At 36.5% G+C, this 18,463-nt stretch overlaps 1 protein-coding gene across 1 annotated transcript in view; it reads left to right on the top strand.

The window, feature by feature from the left end:
• Nucleotides 1–18,463, top strand: part of dock3 (dedicator of cytokinesis 3) — a 247,429-nt gene that overhangs the window by 159,032 nt on the left and 69,934 nt on the right. Inside the window, exons 8-9 of the mRNA XM_088915677.1 lie at nucleotides 8,103–8,144; nucleotides 8,635–8,789. Coding sequence (XP_088771803.1) covers nucleotides 8,103–8,144; nucleotides 8,635–8,789 — 197 coding nt within the window. The remainder of the gene's footprint in view (nucleotides 1–8,102; nucleotides 8,145–8,634; nucleotides 8,790–18,463) is intronic.

Raw genomic sequence — 18,463 nt, 5'->3', positions numbered from 1 at the left:
TTCTACTTATAAGTTGGGACTAAAGGAGGCTGTACCAGGAAATCATGGAGATTAGGCTTAATCATTAGAATAGTCAGGAACCCAGGTGGCCTTTCAGCTCTCTCAGAACACAGGCACAGTCCTTTATAGTAGCTCAGACATCACTAGTCAGCTAGTGCTACCAGTTGGCTAATTAATTGATCATTCGAGCAAAGCCTTCAGTACCTCAAATCTATCCAGATGTTTTGTTATTTCTATGAAGTGTGATTAGATCATTTTGTTATTTTAAATGTATGTACTATTCTAAGAACACTTAAACAGGCATAACCTCCTTAGTCCTTTTAGTCTCTACTGTATACTGAACATTTCTATCCTACATGGCATGTACTATCATCATAAATGGGTGTAATACATTTTATAATGTACTGTATACAGCAACACACAAGCAAAGTGGCTTGTGTTAAGCCAACATGTAAATAGTAAAATTAACAATTCATTTTATTTTTTAAAACAATTTTATATTTTTTATTTTCTAATCACATGCAGATCAAATAAATGTGTTATGCAGTCTAGTTTCATTACCGACTATAAAGAAGGCCTTGGAATAAACGAGAATAGGTCCCCAGAGTACGAGAAAAATGAAAAGAGGTTTAGCTAAGCCTTTCAGACATATTTTGCCTGAATTATACTTTGTGTTCCAGAGAGCTGTCCTGCTGTTGCCAATTGCTCCTAGGAGAAAGAAGGGTAACACAGTTCATGGAGGCACTCTTTTTGGAGAAGCTCTGGACTTTGGCACAGTAACTGTTATTTAGAGATGAAGCAACAATCAAATGAGTGCCACACAATTAGAACCACCTGCTCCTTCTACCTCACTGCAAGAACACGTGGTCTTGATGGGACTAAATATACATTTTAACAGCAGAGCTTTCCCTCACCAAAATAAAACTGCTAAGGAGAACAGCAACTGCTGATCGCTCCTGCCTACAGTACTCCATCCCTCCTACTCTCCAGAAATCAGGCTGGCATATGTACAGACCAGTGGGAAGAGTCAAGAGAGAAATCAGTCAACCATTTTTAACTTTTTTATGGTGCAGTCTTATCTCAGTGCAGGGTAAAAAGCCATATTAAATAATGGCCAACACAGAAAAGTAATATAGCAGACGTAGAGAGTACAAGCAAGAATCTGGAATCAAAGTAAAAAGAAATAATAATAAAATATCAAAATAAAAATCCCTGTGTTAGATTTGCATTATAATTTCTAAATGAGCAAGATAAAATTTCTTAGACTTTAAAGAAGTTATAATTCCATGATCAATTTCATTTTACATGCTCTGGGTGATAAAGTGCCTTTGCACACACCTGTGACTGTGACTTTCTAGATCAAACACAAAGGTTTTTCACTACACTGTCTTAGTTTTCATAATTTAATTTTTCATCATTAATATCCAATCTTGAAGCCACTGCACCTTTACCTCAATATGCTGTTGTATTTTGCATTATTGTAATGTTTTATTTTTTTAATGTATCATAATGCTTTAGAATTCTCTTTATAACTCCTGGGCATTTACTTTAAAAGTATTACAGGGATTCTATTGAGACTCTCTGACATTTTAAAGCAGTTAGCTTTGATTTCAGCAGATTAGAAAGCTCTCGAAATCAGGTACGCCTTCAGCACCAGAAATGAAACATGACAAAAGTACTGTTGACACAAATCAGTAAGCTTTTTATATTGTATATAATAATGCAGCGCTCTCTGATGCTTATGTTTATACACAACTATACTTTTGCTTAACTGAACAAATCTAAACACTTTATCTTTCCATACTTTCCTTTTCCATGCTGTTTTCGCCATCTGAAAAGGTGACTAAAATGGACTGGCACAGAAAGATCATTTAGCCTTTAAACGTTTGTTACAAAAAAGTCCTGTCCAAAGCCAAAATTATCATTACTTTGCTCATGATAGCGGTCAGAGCTTGGCACCATTTTTCAGCCTTGGCAGGGAAAAATAAAAAGCTGTTTGCTGATTTTATTTGTTAGGTGTGAGGCCAATGACAGATAGTAGTTTTTGTTGCCCTCTCATAGACATTGTTATCGAGACATACTGTGTACCCTGAAACAGTCTGTCACCAGAAATCTCTGGGAAAAGAAAGGCAGGTTTTACAGAAAGAGAATCCTTAGTTAGTGTTGTATTAAAATGATATTCCTTTGTTGAGAGGTAGTTGGAAATGTTTTTAAGAAATGTGTAGACACCTGATTTGGTTTCCTGTGTTGCAAATGTGTTGTTCAAAAGTAATTAAATATTCAATCAGCATTGAAGATATTTACTATTTATTCTACTCAAGTATCACATAGCAGATTTACAATAAACCATGGGTAAAGAATAAAGTTCTCTTGTCTAATTTTTGGGGATTTCATTCTTAGATATTGAGAGTCTTGTCACCTCATATTTGAGTAGTATAGGAACTTCTAGCAGTCTGGTGTTGATTGATCATACATGGATTGGAAAAAAATAGTTTTATAAGATCAGACTAGTCCATGTATTTTTTTAAAAGTGTGAGAAGGTATTTAAACTTGCTTTGGATTATCACAGAAAGCCAGTAAGGAACTATAAAACATGTCTAGTGACCCTCTAATAAGGCTCATTCTGCAAAGATATAAAGCCCTTGAAACCTTTAGTAGCAAAAGTTTTAAGTGAACTTCAACCTGTGCATCACTTTGTGAGACGTCTTTCATTACATTTCTTCTGCTGTAGTATTTGTATCTGCACCAGATCAGTAGGAATGAATCTTATGTTAATTTATGAATACATACACTCATCAACATATGGAGCAGTCTTTTTCAAGAATTCACACACAAGAAGAAACACATTAGATACCCACTAAAATATATCTAACCCAGTCTGCAGCAAATTACTTCCCTCTGTGAATGCCTTCAAAATCCTATAATAACTAAAGCCTTCTGTAGGTGTTATATTTGTGGGCGTCAGAATGTTCTGTGCTATCTCAAAAAAATTCAGACATTCTTCTTTTTGCGAGGAAAAAACTTATCAAACTCCTGCAGGCTACAAAATATACTGTAACAGACACATAAAGTACAGTTAAGAGATTTACAGTTGGTTTGCTTCCAGATTAAAATAAAATCTTCCATGTCCATAAGTACTGTTCTGTATCTTTGTCCTCGTCCAAAAAAGCACTAGAGAAGAAATGTCTTTAGAATTAAAGTGCGCAATTTCAGTATGAAGACGTCAAGTGTCATCCAGATTTAGGTCTTTAAAACATTGGAATCGGGAGACACACGCAGAAGAAAACTAAATAACCACCGATTTTAAATGGAGTTCTTGATTACATTTCACATTCTTATTCATAGCTAAAATGGCAATTTATAGAAGTCCAGAAAGAATTGATGGTTTTCTTATATTTTATTTTGGTTTTGGTTTTATTGTTAAGCTGACTGCCTGCACCTTTATTACATTTTGCCATAGTTCTTAGGCTCTGTGATTTAGGGTATATGGAAAGGGTTATCTTGGGGTTGTAATTTAGGGGAAACCTTGGTCAGTTCTTTATCTTGATGTACTTATTTTGTCCTTGTTAAAATTCCATAAAAAAGATACTAACTAAGGAAATGTCAATATTTGTTATTAAATATAGATGTTGAGATTTTCCATATACAGTAGGATTATAAGAAGAGGTTGAATCATAAATGCCAATATTTGTTATATAGAAAGAATTGCTTTAAATTTAAAATCCCACTCAGTACAGCTCTGTGCTAGCAGGATTTTAGACCCCTAGGAAATAGACTGCTTGCACTCCTAGGAGTCTGAAGTAAATGTTACAACATTATTATTTCTGATTGCAGAAGCAAAAAGGTTATCATGCAATATCAACACTGCTACAAAAGCGATCTATTTTTTTATTTGATACACCTGTTTCTGATAATAGGGCTTTTTTGTGTGCATGTGGTTTACATATTCCAGTATTGTCCTGATCTTTCTTTTAGTATTTGTGGTTGACATTGGATCCAAGCGTGTCCGGCATGACTCTGGGATCACATCAATGGTATTTTCAGAAAGACTGAATTGTTTGTGAGAGCAGTAGTCCAGACAACAAAGCTCAGATTCTTTTGGGAATTCCAAATTTCCTAAACTAGACTTAACCTTTTGTTTCAAAATCAGGGCTTTTGATACAGTATGTATTGTACAGTATATATAGAACGGATCACTCCTGAACATGTTTTCTACAGCCCTTAGCTACCTAGGGTGTAATTATCATCCTTTGTATCTGCTGTATTCTGCCCTTGATGTTTTATTGTCTGCATAGTATTTTTTATGTCATTACCATGACTGTTGCATAACAGTTTGTTCCATATTGGGAATAGAGCCAATAGGCTTTTATATAAACCAAGAAGAATATTTCAAAGTTGTTATCATGTGAGCAAATGTGCATAGATTGACTAATACTGTTCATTTAAAATACAATTATATATATATTAATTTTCTATGAATTTATTGATTTTTCTGATTTGATATTGAACTTACAGAGCTCAAAAAAAGTGGATCACAAGGACAGTTCTGCTTATAGTGTCTGGTGTTCTGGATTAATTAGGATGATGTGTACATTTCAATATTAATATACCCTACTACAATACATAATAGTGATCCCTGTGCTGACAATGGCACCGTGAGCATAAATGAGTACCGCTCTGCTCTCACATCTTTAGTTACAATGCCTGCCCACTCCTGTGGGTAGCAGACTGCCAGTCAGCAGCCAGCAGTATGGTGCCTGGCAAAGAACAGCCTGTTATTTCTCAGCCTGTCCCCCTCCCAGTGAGGGTACCCTCTACCTTCATCAGGCCCTCTGCGTGCTACTGGAAACAAGCCCAGAGCTTGCCCTCACCTGCTGCTATCACAGCTAGGGAACAGCTGATGAAAAGTCTACATGCTAGCCACGCACCTGTCAACTTCAAAAGCCCTTCCACCATTTTGTATCTCTTTTTGTTACTATATGATTGGGCTGGTTAAGCTCACACCTTAGCTGCAGGTTAACTCAGTATTGCTAATATAGTTTTCCCGCATTCTTCTTTTTCTCATACTAAGGATACCGAGAAGAAGATGCCACCCTTCTTACTTAGGACTAAATCTTCTATGTAATGTTCTATGTAACTTCTTTGCAAAAATGATATTTTTGGTAATTGTTTGACAAGTTTGGTTTGTGTTTCTGTAGTCAGATACATGTGCCCTTTTTGCCCTTACAGTATGTTGCATTTATTTTTGTTTTACAAAGAATCAATATTTTATTCTTACCTTGCAGGAAGTAATTTTTTTTCAGTGTCATAATGCTTGTTCACAAATGGGAAATACAAGGAATAAAAAAATGAAGTGTGTGCCAACAGCCTAGAGTTTTGAGATTGAATATTACCTTTGCTGATTTCTAACATGTACTGTACATGTCCATTACAAACACTTTTAAAGGAGATCTTGAAACCAGCTACTCTGGCCAAGGCTCAAGTCGCTGCTGGCCCACTTTTGTGTTGTTCCTGGCTGGTTACTTTGATTTTTTTGCCAAAGATGCCTTAAGAATTCCATCTGCCCATTTGTGGATCTCATTTTGTCCCCCCTCTCTCTCTCTCTCCCTCTCTTTCTGTTTAGATGCTTCCAAATCATGATTGCTTCCAAAAACACTATTTCACTTTATTGTCTGCTCTTGGTTTAAGGTCCATGTGAGACCACTCTGGCTTCAGTATTCATGTATCTTTCTTGGGCCAAATGGAGCAGTTCAAAATTCTCACTGGTCAGATACTGTATTTAGAAGAAATACAAGTATTTATGAGTCCCTTGCCAAATGGAATCCCTTAATTAAAACACATGAAGTATCAAAGACATTTAAAAACTAATGTTTTTAATGTTTCCTGGATACAGCATGAAATTATTAGGTGGGTCTGAGTCTTTTGTTATAATGCTAAAGGAAATATAGTTTGTAGTCACAAAGCTTATGAGCTGAAAGGTGACCAGGGATGGAGCCATCCTGGTGTCACAGGGAACTGGGTCATCCAGAGAACAGAGAGACAATTTAGAAGAGAGAAAGCAGGCACGAAAGAGGAGAGATGATAATGTATAGCATATTATTGTCATGACTATATCAGGTGTGAGTACTTAGTGAGTAGAGGGTGAGAAGGATCATAAAGAGATACAAGTAATTGTAGAATGTATTTTATGAAATGAAATGATATTTACAAACAGAAGCATTGCTGTGATAGTAGGTCCATCAGACATGTATTCACATCTAAACAAAGTTGAATTGTTAATTTATTCTTGACTTTTGAGCAAGTCACACCAGACAGCTTCGGTATCTCTCATGTAGAGTAAAACAACTTGACTGGGCCACACCTTGCATTTCTAGACACAGTCTACCAGCTAGTCTTAAAGTGTTTTCTGCTATGTTTCCTATGTGTAATTCAGCCATTATCTGATCACTTCTTCCAATTCACGGTCATGGGGGAACCAGAGCCTATCCTGGCAAGTAACATACACCAGTCCATCGCATCCACAAACACATCCACACACACTCACACCAGGGTCAATTTTCCCAGAAGCCAAATAACTCACCAGTATGTCTTTGTACATTTTGCTTTGTACAGCAACGCTCTATACTAATTGAACAATTACATGAAGTGAGGGCTGCATTATTTTTCCAAGCGCTTTAAGATTATACAGTACTATAAAATTCCTGTAATGCATTCACCAAGAAACTTATTTGTGAAAAAAACACGAGATGAAATGAATATTGAGCAATCAAATTCTGACAATGGTGGATTTGGAAGTCTAAACTCATATGCTTTAACAAATTGCACTGGGATCTTTATGCTTAAGCTAGAAAGATTAGTATATGACCCCTCTCTGAAAAGCTACATTTTTCTGTCCTGCAGATGAGGATTGAGAGCCTGTTAACAGGTCTTGTTATGGGAAAAAGGGCAGAATTCCAATTAATCACATTGGTAGGAATACAGTCTGCCGCATTTGTCAACATAACCAATTGCGTGGCTCTGTGGAATTGAAAGTAAGCCATAACTCCATAGGCCCCAGGTAGCAGGAGACAGCTCACCTTACCTACTCTGCACTGTCCCATTTCTCTGAATTGAAATTGATAGTTCCAAGGGGCAGCTCAGGTTAGATAAATGCTTTGCCTTGGAGATGAAATGTCCATTCCAGTATTTAATATCTTTAAAATGGTTGAAGCTACAGCCACTGTAACTTTTTGAAATGTCATAATGAAGACATCTCAGTGTTTTTAAAATAAGTGTGGCTGTGGTGTTCGTGTTCATGTTGTGATTTCCAGTTTGGATATGCTGTGCCATTTGTTACTGTATTTCAAGCTTACATGTTTCTCTGAAATTCATTAGTTCAGAGCTGCTTGTGTTTGGAATTTCATTGAAAAATTCCTCATATATACACTTATATCTAGTCAGTTTATGATTTTATTTACACATAGTGATATGCAAAAGGACAAAAATTAAAACTATTATTGATATGTGAATATGAGTGACAATGACCTGAACCAAACATAGAGAACAATTAGACATGTTTAAAGAATACTGTGAAGTGAGCTCTTATTGTACAATTATATGATTCAGTAAGTTTTGCAAGTGAGCAGACAGATTTTGTGTAATGAGACTAGCAGTGTCTAATAATTCAGAAAGAAGAGTCCAGCCTCCCACTGAACCGAATGCACAGGTAATCTCTGCAGTTTGTCATTACCACCTCTTTTCCTCTATGTTATCATTTGTAACAGTATTACTTGGCAAGAGAATGCTAGGATTGATTCCAAGGGAGCAACAGGGTCACACTTGTCAGAGGTCACAGTGTTGTTTTGATCACACAGAAGCTATCCTTGTTCTCAAAAACATGGAGTATCAGAATGCAGCTCCAGGCTTTTTAACTATCAGTATTTGTAATATAACAACTCCATGAAGAAAGCACTTTGAATTTTGTTTGAACTTTTCAGTTATTTTAAATGTAAAAGTGGAATTCTGATCTATTGTTTCATTTAGCTATGTACTTTATTGCATGCAATTGATACTATGCTTGATGAACTAGACTAAAACAGCTTCTTTGGGTTTGTGTTTTGCAGCATTTGTCCAGTCGGCACAGTGTCCAGCAAAGCACATCACAGGTGAGTTCAGTGTATAAAAAAACAAGCCTCCACATCCTGACCAGTCTTTGACATCTCTGATTTAAACAGAACATGCTACACAAGCATAAAGTTCCCAGTGCAATTTGCCAATAAATACACTACAGCACTGACTATGACTGTCTTCTGTGCTTTCTGTATTCTGGAATGTGTCTTGTACATCATTAATATAGATTTTTGAAATATTAATTTATCTTGGTTTCTAATGAACATGGTCAATTTAATGCACAACATTTCCACTGTGTACTGACAAATGGCTACATGCTACTGTGATGAGGTTCTGTTTTCAGCCTAAACTTTTTTTTTAAGTTAAAAAAAACGTAAGGCTGGCATTGGTGTTGGCAATAGTGGATGTTTTATACATTCCAGAAACCACTTTAGCTTCTTTGCAGATCAACACCAGTTTAATGGATAGAAAAATGATTTGCCATGCTGTGGAGATGCGACATTACTCTTTTATTCTTTGGAACAGGGAGACAGTGTGCGTCAACGTCATGGTGAGGCTTGCCGCATCCCCGTGCCCCACCACCTCTTCCTCAGTCTGAAGAGCTTCACCTATAACACCATCGGAGAGGACACTGATGTCTTCTTCTCGCTGTATGACGTCAGGGAGGGCAAGCAGATCAGGTACTGACAGCACTTACCTGTCAAAAACACTGAGAATCTGTTTGACCGCTGTAGGGGGAGGCCTACATTTTTTGGCATAAACAAAATCTGAAATAAAATTAAAAGACTGCAGTATACACATGGTTTTCCATTCAGGGAAAAGACAGCGGGTGTTTTTAAATCCTGGCACCAGGGTTTAATTGTACCTGATTAGAAAATTGTACCTGAGTGGGAATTGCTTTAGAAACCTGAACAGCTTTTTTGTCACTGATATACGGTACTGTACAGTAGTGTTTTATCATGCAAAGGACAGGGTGAGGGTATAAGCAGAAATTTAGTTCACCAAACAAGAAAATGTAACCCATTCATATAAATGTAAATTGTCAAAAAACTGACTAGGTATTAAGACATTAAACAAAGGTCATGCTTTTAACAAGCACTTGAAATATTGCACCCTTCATTCCCCTGTTATTGTTGTTGCTTATGTTCCAGCACATTATTAATTCTTGTCAAACCTGTTGGTAGCTCCAACAAAGTAAATAAAGTATTTCTGGGGTTTCTGTAGTTTTTTTTAGAATTTGAAGGATTGCAAAACATGATTAGTGTTACATTAGTCAGGTTGCTGTAATATCTGAAACAGCCAAAGGTGTGAACAGATGTTGACACATAGGACTGATGAGTGGGTTCTCTGGCATTAGCCTGTTACTGTGTGCCTACTTCCATTCTTCACAGGCCAGGGGACCTCTTTTCCACTTCATATATTATGTCTAATAATTTCAGTCACGTGACAGTCTGAAGTGCTAACAAGTAAAACCCATTTCAAGGCGAGCAGAAACCTTTCACAAATGCAGTGCTGCAAACCCTCTCAGTATGCTAGTATCTAGTACGCTTTAATTGCAAGGGCGCAAAAACTATTAAGATTTGTACAAGCATTTAAGAATTGTTAAGAACAATTAAGAATATCCAAATTAACATACTTCTGGTAGCATTGAACAATGCATATCCAGAAAAACATTGTCAATAATGTTTTCTTGTGAGACACTGATAGTACTAGACATAAGCTAGTTTGTATAAATAAGCTTGAACAATTAAAGTCAATCTTGTTTTGGAGTGTTATCAATATACTGTATGTACTGTAGCATGAAAAGGGATTTGCTTTATTGAAAAATTTAAATTTCTACAAGAAATGTCTGCTGAAACACAGGAAAGGTAATAAAGGTAATGTCTCATAGAGTGTACAGTATCTTCATGTTCTTAGGAAATTCTGCAGGCACACAAACCACAAAGGATGGTCACAATCATTCTCTAACCTCATGAACCTGGGATTCAACTGAAAATAATCAGTAAAACAATTTCTAGTGTCCAGGCACCTTGTTGTCAACCCTCAGCATTATAATCATGTGAAAAATAGACCACAACTCTTACTGCCAGAATTAATTTAGAAATTTGTAAAACAGCAGTAAACTCCTCACTGCTTTGCTTGTATTCATTTCTGGCTTGTTAACATCGTTAGTCATTTTGCTGTTCTTTGTGTACTGTATCTGTACATTGGAAATTCAGCAGCAGCAACAACAAAAAGACGCTGGCATGAATGCTAATGTGCAAATATTTCAGTTGCATTACTCAGTTCCACTCAGTGTGAAAGATCAGCTGTGAAATACCTTTAGCTGGTGCCTGCATGCTGTTTGAGCTTATTGTTTCTTAATCTTTCACTTTATTACCTAAGTACTTTTCACTTATACTGATAACAAATCTCAGTGGGATGCATTGAGGCAAGATACAGTAAAAATTTTGGAAAGGTTCTAATATTTCTAATGATGTTTCAAAATGAACAGTATCAGTTTTTTTTAGCTATTTTACATGTTTATACAGATACAGTACCTTGAAATTTATATTCAGTTATTACAATTTTTTTATTGTAATGAGATGTTCACACAATCTACATTTTTGAGAGTTACAATATGTCTAGTGTAAAATCTACTATAATATGTGTTAAAGCTATTTTCCAGTTTAATATTTTGTTATACTGGTATGCTGCATCTCTTCTTGACATCACACATTCCTTTCAAGTAATTATTTCAATACATTTACTTTCAAACAAAATTACTATAATACAGTTACCGGTTTTGAATGAAACAAATGAAAAAAAAACTCCAATTCACCTATACAATGTAATGAAAACGCTTCCCATATTCCATCTTTAAGGTTTTCATGCATTTATAAGCGTAGGTACTCATTAACTCTAGTACTATGGCAGATTTGAAGCACAATGTTTATGGTAGCTCAATGATACATGTGCACTAGTGTCTTCTTTACTTTGCTGCTGTCCACAATTAAATCTGTAATTATGGGTCTGTTCTATAGGGTTTGTATGTCTAGTGATTTTTCTTCTTCTGAGATTTCAAATCCTCAGTGTGTATATTGCTTTTGGTCAGATGACGTAAACATTACAATATTAATAGGGTGCTAGGTTAATGTTTTCAGATTGCATCAATACATGAAAATATACTTTCAAAACCACATTGGAGTGTAAATTGAATAGCTTATTCTGGTGTTTCTCGGGTGTTTATTGTATAACCTGTTTTCATACCTTATTATTTAGCGAGAATTATCTCTCTTTACCGGTTAATACTGAAAATCATAAGCCCTTGAAACAGACTACTAGTGATGATGATAATAATAATAATAATAATTGCTTACACTTATATAGTGCTTTTTCTGGACACTCCACTCAAACCGCTTTACAGGTAATGGGGACTCCACCCTCCACCAGCACCAATGTGCAGCATCCACCTGGATGATGTGACGGCAGCCATAGTGCACCAGAACGCTCACCGCACATCAGCTATCAGTGGGGAGGAGAGCAGAGTAATGAAGCCAATTCATAGAGGGGGATTATTAGGAGGCCATGATTGGTAAGGGCCAATGGGAAATTTGGCCAGGACGCCAGGGTTACACCCCTACTCTTTTCGAGAGACACCCTGGGATTTTTAATGACCACAGAGAATCAGGACCTCGGTTTTACGTCTCATCCGAAGGACGGCACCTGTTTACAGTATAGTGTCCCCGTCACTATACTGGGGCATTAGGACCCACATGGACCGCAGGGTGAGCGCCCCCTGCTGGCCCCACTAACACCTCTTCCATCAGCAACCTTAGTTTTTCCCAGGAGGTCTCCCATACAGGTACTGACCAGGCTCACACCTGCTTAGCTTCAGTGGGTTGCCAGCTGTGAGTTCCAGGGTGATATGGCTGCTGGCATATGATATGATAGGTCTGTATGATTTGGAACTACAATTCTTCTAGAAGAAAAAGGTTTTTGGTTTTATTTGGTCAAATCTGCTCTATCTTTGAGAGAAAACGTGGTAGGGACTATCGAAAAAACTTCAACAGAAAGGAGTGATAAAATAGTACTGTAGCTGATATTTACTGGTGTCATGACTGATAGACAAATATATATATGAACATTTTGAGACGCTTGTATATCTTTATGGTTTGAACATCTGAATGACAGTTTGTTTACTGAAGTTCAGGGTTGAAAGATGGAGTGGGGAATATAGAAATGTTATCTGCCTGAAGAAATGTATCCCTTGTCAATAGCAGGAATTTTTAGAGGCAGTCCAAAAAAAAGTCGTACAATTTTTGACAAAATGCCAGCTCCGCAGCAGGGATTAGAGGTTGCGTTGCTTTGTTTATGTATGCTGTTTTAAGCCTACTGTGTTACCTATGAGAGGATTTCTTCTCTCTGTGGGTAGCTTTAGGCCCTTTAAACCTGAGAAATTCTTGTAATGTCTCTTCTTTGGAAACAGCACATTCTTCACACAGCTGTACCAGAAGCTGGTGTTCCAAGTTTGAGAACGGAATTGTTCTCTGGGATGGTTTGATGATCTTGATTTATTGTAATTTACAGTAAGCATTGAAATGAGTATGGACCATGTTAGCTGATACGATATCTAAGATCACAGTACTATGAGCTTTTTTATTATCTGTTTTACTGTCCCATCTCAACAGTGGGTGGAAATGCCACCAGAGAAAGGGTCAAATAGTTTGTAAAAAATTGTAAAATAAAAATAATTTTTCTGTTTGCAGAGAAGAAATTAGATTCAACAAATAGATTCACACTGATTGACTCAAGACAGGATATCTTCAGAATTGTTGAAGTAGTAATAACTTACTTCATTTTCAGCTCTGGGCTGAAATGTTGGTTGCTATGGAAATACCTTGTGGTAAGAAAAAAATGTTATCTCAGCAGGCAACAGTTACTGAAATGGGCTTTGATTGAGTCATGCTATGTTCATCTCTGGGAATGAAAAAAATATGGTGTCAAGTTAAAATCCATTTGACCTTTACCTAATGTGAAATGTCTATAATGTGAAAGTACCTATAACCATGGTGATCATTTCTGTTATTTGTTTTAGACAGTGTCCTTTTGTGCTTTATTAGTGATAATGAGGCCAACCAAAGTCTGTTCTAAAATGTACAAAATTGTACAAAATAACTACTTAAAGTATAATGTTGAGAAGAAAGTGTATGGGACTTCAACGTAGCTTTGTTAGGAATGCTTGAATTTTGTTAATTAGTCTTCATACAGTATCTGCATTTCCAAAACAAATCAGGTCTCCCCTTCTGCTCGTTTCTTCAGATGAAAAAAAATGTTTTAAAATGTTTTCTCAGTGCCTGGTTTAATGTTTAATGTCTGTGTTCTTGAGAAAAACTAAGATAACATTATTAATAGCTCCTTTCATTATGTTTCACAGTACTAAATCATTTGTTAAAACTAAGAAAACTTATAAATCCACATAAAACTGTGGGATGTGTAGCTTCAATGTATTGTTGCTCTAATATTATTGACTAAAATAAGTGAATCTAAGAACGAATCCTTAGATAATTAATGCTTCTACTACACAAAGGCCAGACCTCTTTAAAATGTTAATACACCTGTTTAGTTTTTGGTCATGTTCCTAATAGCTTTGTGAATCTGATGCAGTTGTAAGTGGTAAATTTTTGTGATCCTCAGTGTATCTTGGAAAACAGCTTTATATGAAGGCATACAGTGTAGTTATACCAAAGAGGTAATTATAGTAACCGAGTGAGAAGTGAAACAAAAGGGAGATTGCAATTCTAATCTTTCAACCACGAATTTGCAATTGTCCTTTTCATGTGAATAATTCTGCCTTTTACGACTTCTGCAGTGAGCAAAGCTCTCTCTGAAATGTGCATTAGCATTGCACTATTATCATGTATCACTGTCCTATCTTCCTTCTACAACAGTACCTTGGTATTCTTGGAATCTGCCTCCTCATTCTCATCCCACACTTCCATCCCCTGGAAGCAGCATGATACTAGAGCCGAGCATTACTGGGCAACTTAAAGCAAACATCTCTATTTCCTCACCCAGGGGATTTTCTACCTCAAGCAAAGTGTGTAGCTCCTGTGGTGCCCTTTGAATATGAGCTGGCATTAATGACCACGTCTCCCACATTAATCTTACTCTAACCATGGCCTGTAGTAGGTTGCGAAAGGTACAATAAATTGGTTTGATTTGTATTATTTTTGTCAGCAGATAATTTGTGTTGCTATAGCAATGTGAAGCCCTGCAGCAACACACAGTTCAGTAGTCTTACTGGCACACTGTCTGGCTCCTGACCAATGCAGCAGCTTTATAAAGCATGAGGCTCTAGCTGAATTCCTAGCAGAGCAGGTGGGGCGGAACAGCTGCTGGGAGCTGTTCTTCAGCACCATGTGTCTGTAATAGTGGGCATCACGGCAAAGTTTTCCTTTGTACTGCTTCAGTGAAAACATCTTTTTCGTTCTTTTTCCCCGCCACCGTTAGTTTCAGTACTGCCCCCTGTAGGGTGAGCCCACACCGAAGTCAGTTTAAATGTACAAATGTACAAAGTATAAAGTCAGTTTAAATGTACAAAATCTTTTTATGTGTTAATTTCCTAGTTTTCTTTAAATGCATATATTTTATTTATATAAAAAATATTTTTATATAAAAATATATTGTATTTTGTTCATATTTGTTGGAATTATATTTAAATTTAGATTAAGTATTAAACTGTGATGTGTTTTTCAGTAGTCAGCTATTGTTGTGATGCATGTTACTTGTATATGATGATATTATAGTAAAACAAGAAGTTGAGTTACAGTATTCAAATTAAATTACTTTAAAACACCGCAGTGCAAAATACTATACAAATAATAGCCTGTCCGTTGAGTGATATGAAAATGTTAATGTTTTGGAAAAACATTGTTTTGGAAGGGACCAGTTGCAATGGCCATTGCAAGGTTTTGGGGTTCTCCCTATACACAAATATCCTTCATGTAGGGCAAGCAATCCACATTAATGTACAGTACATGTATTTGCAATGAGTATTCCTAGACATCAATGCCAAACAGTCTGAATCTGAAAAAAGCATTAGGTAGACTTTCTATTTGCCAGACGAGGATAAATGACGCGTTCTCTCTTGCATACAAAAGCAAGGACAACCACAGACACTGAAACATGACACAAGGACCTCTGTACAATCTCTTCACAAGCAATGCTCCTACTGAGGCCCTGATTGAACTCACAGCAGTGCTGGTGCCCATAGTGTCAATGATAGCCATGCAGCCTAATTCAATCCAACACACGGAGTATTCAGCACTTCGCTTCCTCTGGAAGGAATGAAGGACCTAATTAGCATTAGAGAACAACTGAGTAATGTGGAGGTGGTCTTAAATTAGTTGTGTGAGTCATGTTTTTCCAGATTTGCAGTGGGATTTTTTTGCTGTTTGTAGAAGAAACACATTTTTTTTTATAAAACAAAGACCAAATGTCAGTATTTCAATATCTGAGTTTGTCAGCTCAAGGATGAAGACTGTGCATATACTGTATGACATTGTTTCTGAAATGCTTTTCGTTTTATAATTTAGACGGATGTATTTTTGTTTTATACCTTTTTCTGGAAACATAAGACCACCACCCCATTTGTCAAGTTTCTATCTGTGATTTGGTAAGTTTTATTACATTAGTTACCCCAAGACAATTCGGAACACTTAGTCTTTGCAAGCAATATCCCTGCTGAAGTCACATTGAATTAATAGCAATAATACCCACAAGGCAAGAGGTTTAATTCTCTTATTAAAAGTTACAGTCATTAGGTTATAATCCATACATTTTCTAACTGCTTTATCGAGTTCAGGGTTACAGTGGCCTAGAGTATATCCTGGCAAGCAATGGGCAGGGCACACACAGACACGGACATGCACACAATTACACCGGCGCCAGTTTTCCAAGAAGGCCATTTACCTACCAGTATGTCTTCAGACTGTGGGAGGAAACGCCCATGCAAATACAGGGAGAACATAAAAACTCCATGTTGATGTGGGGGCAGTGCGGTGGCTTTGTGGCTAAGGATCTTCTCCTGTGGCTGGAAGGTTGCCAGTTCGTATCCCGTGGCCGGCTGAGGAATCCTACTCCATTGGGCCCCTGAGCAAGGCCCTTAACCCCAACTGCTCCAGGGGTGCCGTATAAATGGCTGACCCAGCACTCTGACCCCAAACTTCTCTCCCTGTCTGAATCTGTGTGTCTCATGGAGAGCAAGTTGGGGCATGCTAAAAGATAAATTCCTAATACAAGAAATTGTATATGGCCAATATTATAAATATACTGTATATAGTGTGTTACAATAGAATAATGAAAAGGTCTTGTGATGCTGAAATTATTTTTAATATCATTTACACCACAAAAATGTTCTTTCTCTACTGGTTCCAAAACCCCTTTATTTCATTTGTACATATAAACTCAGTGTATAAAAGACACAAATCCTCTTTGGTAACTTGATATAAGTCTTGACAAATGGATTTGGAGTATAATGTATTTTGGATAGTAAATTTTTGTACTTTTTCTGCTGAAAATTAACATTCATGCCAGAAGGACTTCCCAAATACTGTAGATGATTCTTTGTTTTTTATTAAATAAAGCACTTTAATATTCTTTTCATGAATAATGGAATTAGGAACATCTCCTGGGTTTGCAGGCTAGTCATTTTTCAAGGAGTTGGAGAAGAGCAGGGTTGCTGATTTGCACAAAACTCGTGTTTTCAGCTTTTAAAGATCATGGGATACATTATCACTTTAAAAGAGCGATAGCAGAGGCTAGAAACAAATGTTGGAACAAGTGCTTTAAGAAAGTAATATAGAAAATGGTCAAAATTCCAAGTCTGTCTGTGATTAATAAAACTCATTTGGGCACAATTTAACATTGGGAAAGTAGGATTTTAGTAATTAAAGAATTGAGTCGTGAGTGGCAGATTTTCAGCTCGAAGCTGTTAGGGCCCGAGTGTTCAGCGTGGGACTGAAAAACTAAGGGATCCTCATGTCACCCTTCCACCAATAACACTCAGCCGGTTCCCCTGCTGATGCTGGGAGCCCCACATCCGGACATATTAACCTCTCTTTGGGAGACAGAAAATCAACGAGCCCTCCAGCATCACCACAGATTGTTTCAGGCAGGAGGGCCAGATTGTTAACAAAAACACTGTGACCTTTTTTTCTAAGTGATATGATAATTCCTGTCAATAGCTGAAGCTGCCCATAATTACACTCTAGAAGGTAGGATTTGGCTCTGTTTGAGGAAGTTAGAATTCTGGGGACCTGCACAATGACATTCTTGAAGTAAATATAAATATTAAGATTGCTTTTAGAAATTGAGTATTATGAATGCATACTTTTTATCTTTTTTAATTATTGTGTTCATTATATTGAAATCATGAGAAATAAGAACAGTTTCATAGTACACAGATCTTAAAAAGAAGTAAATGTAAAATATTATACTGTAAACCTCAGTTTTGAAGGCTGTCCATATGAGCAATGTAGAATCTCATGAATTTAGTTACCTACACTAAAAACTCGCAAGTGTCAGTAGAACACATTGTATCACCTCTGCTCAAAGATGCATTTGACTCATTTGAGTTGCGTTCCAGAGAGTGTTCTGCTGATGTCTCTTTAGAATTGATATACAGTACAGTATTTGGTATATGAGATGTTCATAATAAGTTACTAATGATTTTGGCAAAGTAATTTATTTATTCTTTGCTCTGTGAAAACATTAGCATAGTTTCTGATTTAAATGCAAAGGAAATACATTGAAGGCTGTTTCACATTATAAAAAAGATTTGTAAATATAATTGAATTTTTGTGACTATCACCATGAATAATGGTATTTGACTTATTTAAATTTTTTTTTTGGCATAATTAGGTCTTGGCTCCAAAAAGACTTTGAAGTTCCCGTTAAGATATATATATATGTTTAAAATCTGAAGGCTTTTAACTTCCATCTAATGAATATATTTGTGTAGAATTTAAAAATTAGTCTTTATCAAATCAACTGGAAAAATATTTTTTGGATTATAAAGGAAGTGGCACAGTTGGCAGTAACAGGCTGAAGTTTGAATAACACAACCAGTTGTTAAGATACATTTTGGAAAGCTGAATCTTGACAAATTCCAGATACATCTTTGAAATCAACTTGTGTTTTGTCAGCCAGGCCATCATTTATACAAGATATAGCCCTGTTATGAAAATGTTTATGCTGCTGTGTGATACATAATTACATCAGCAAAAGCCAGGTTTAGTTGTGCAAAACCATACTTATGCATAACAGAATCGGCGACAGGAATATTGCCTCCCACAATGAGTTTGTTTCATGT

This window comes from Atractosteus spatula, chromosome 5 (assembly GCF_055471065.1).
Source record: "Atractosteus spatula isolate fAtrSpa1 chromosome 5, fAtrSpa1.hap1, whole genome shotgun sequence".
In the NCBI taxonomy this organism is placed as follows: Eukaryota; Metazoa; Chordata; class Actinopteri; order Semionotiformes; family Lepisosteidae; genus Atractosteus; species Atractosteus spatula.
The sequence above is the reverse complement of the archived record's forward strand: the minus strand, read 5'-3'. Positions and strand labels throughout refer to the sequence as shown.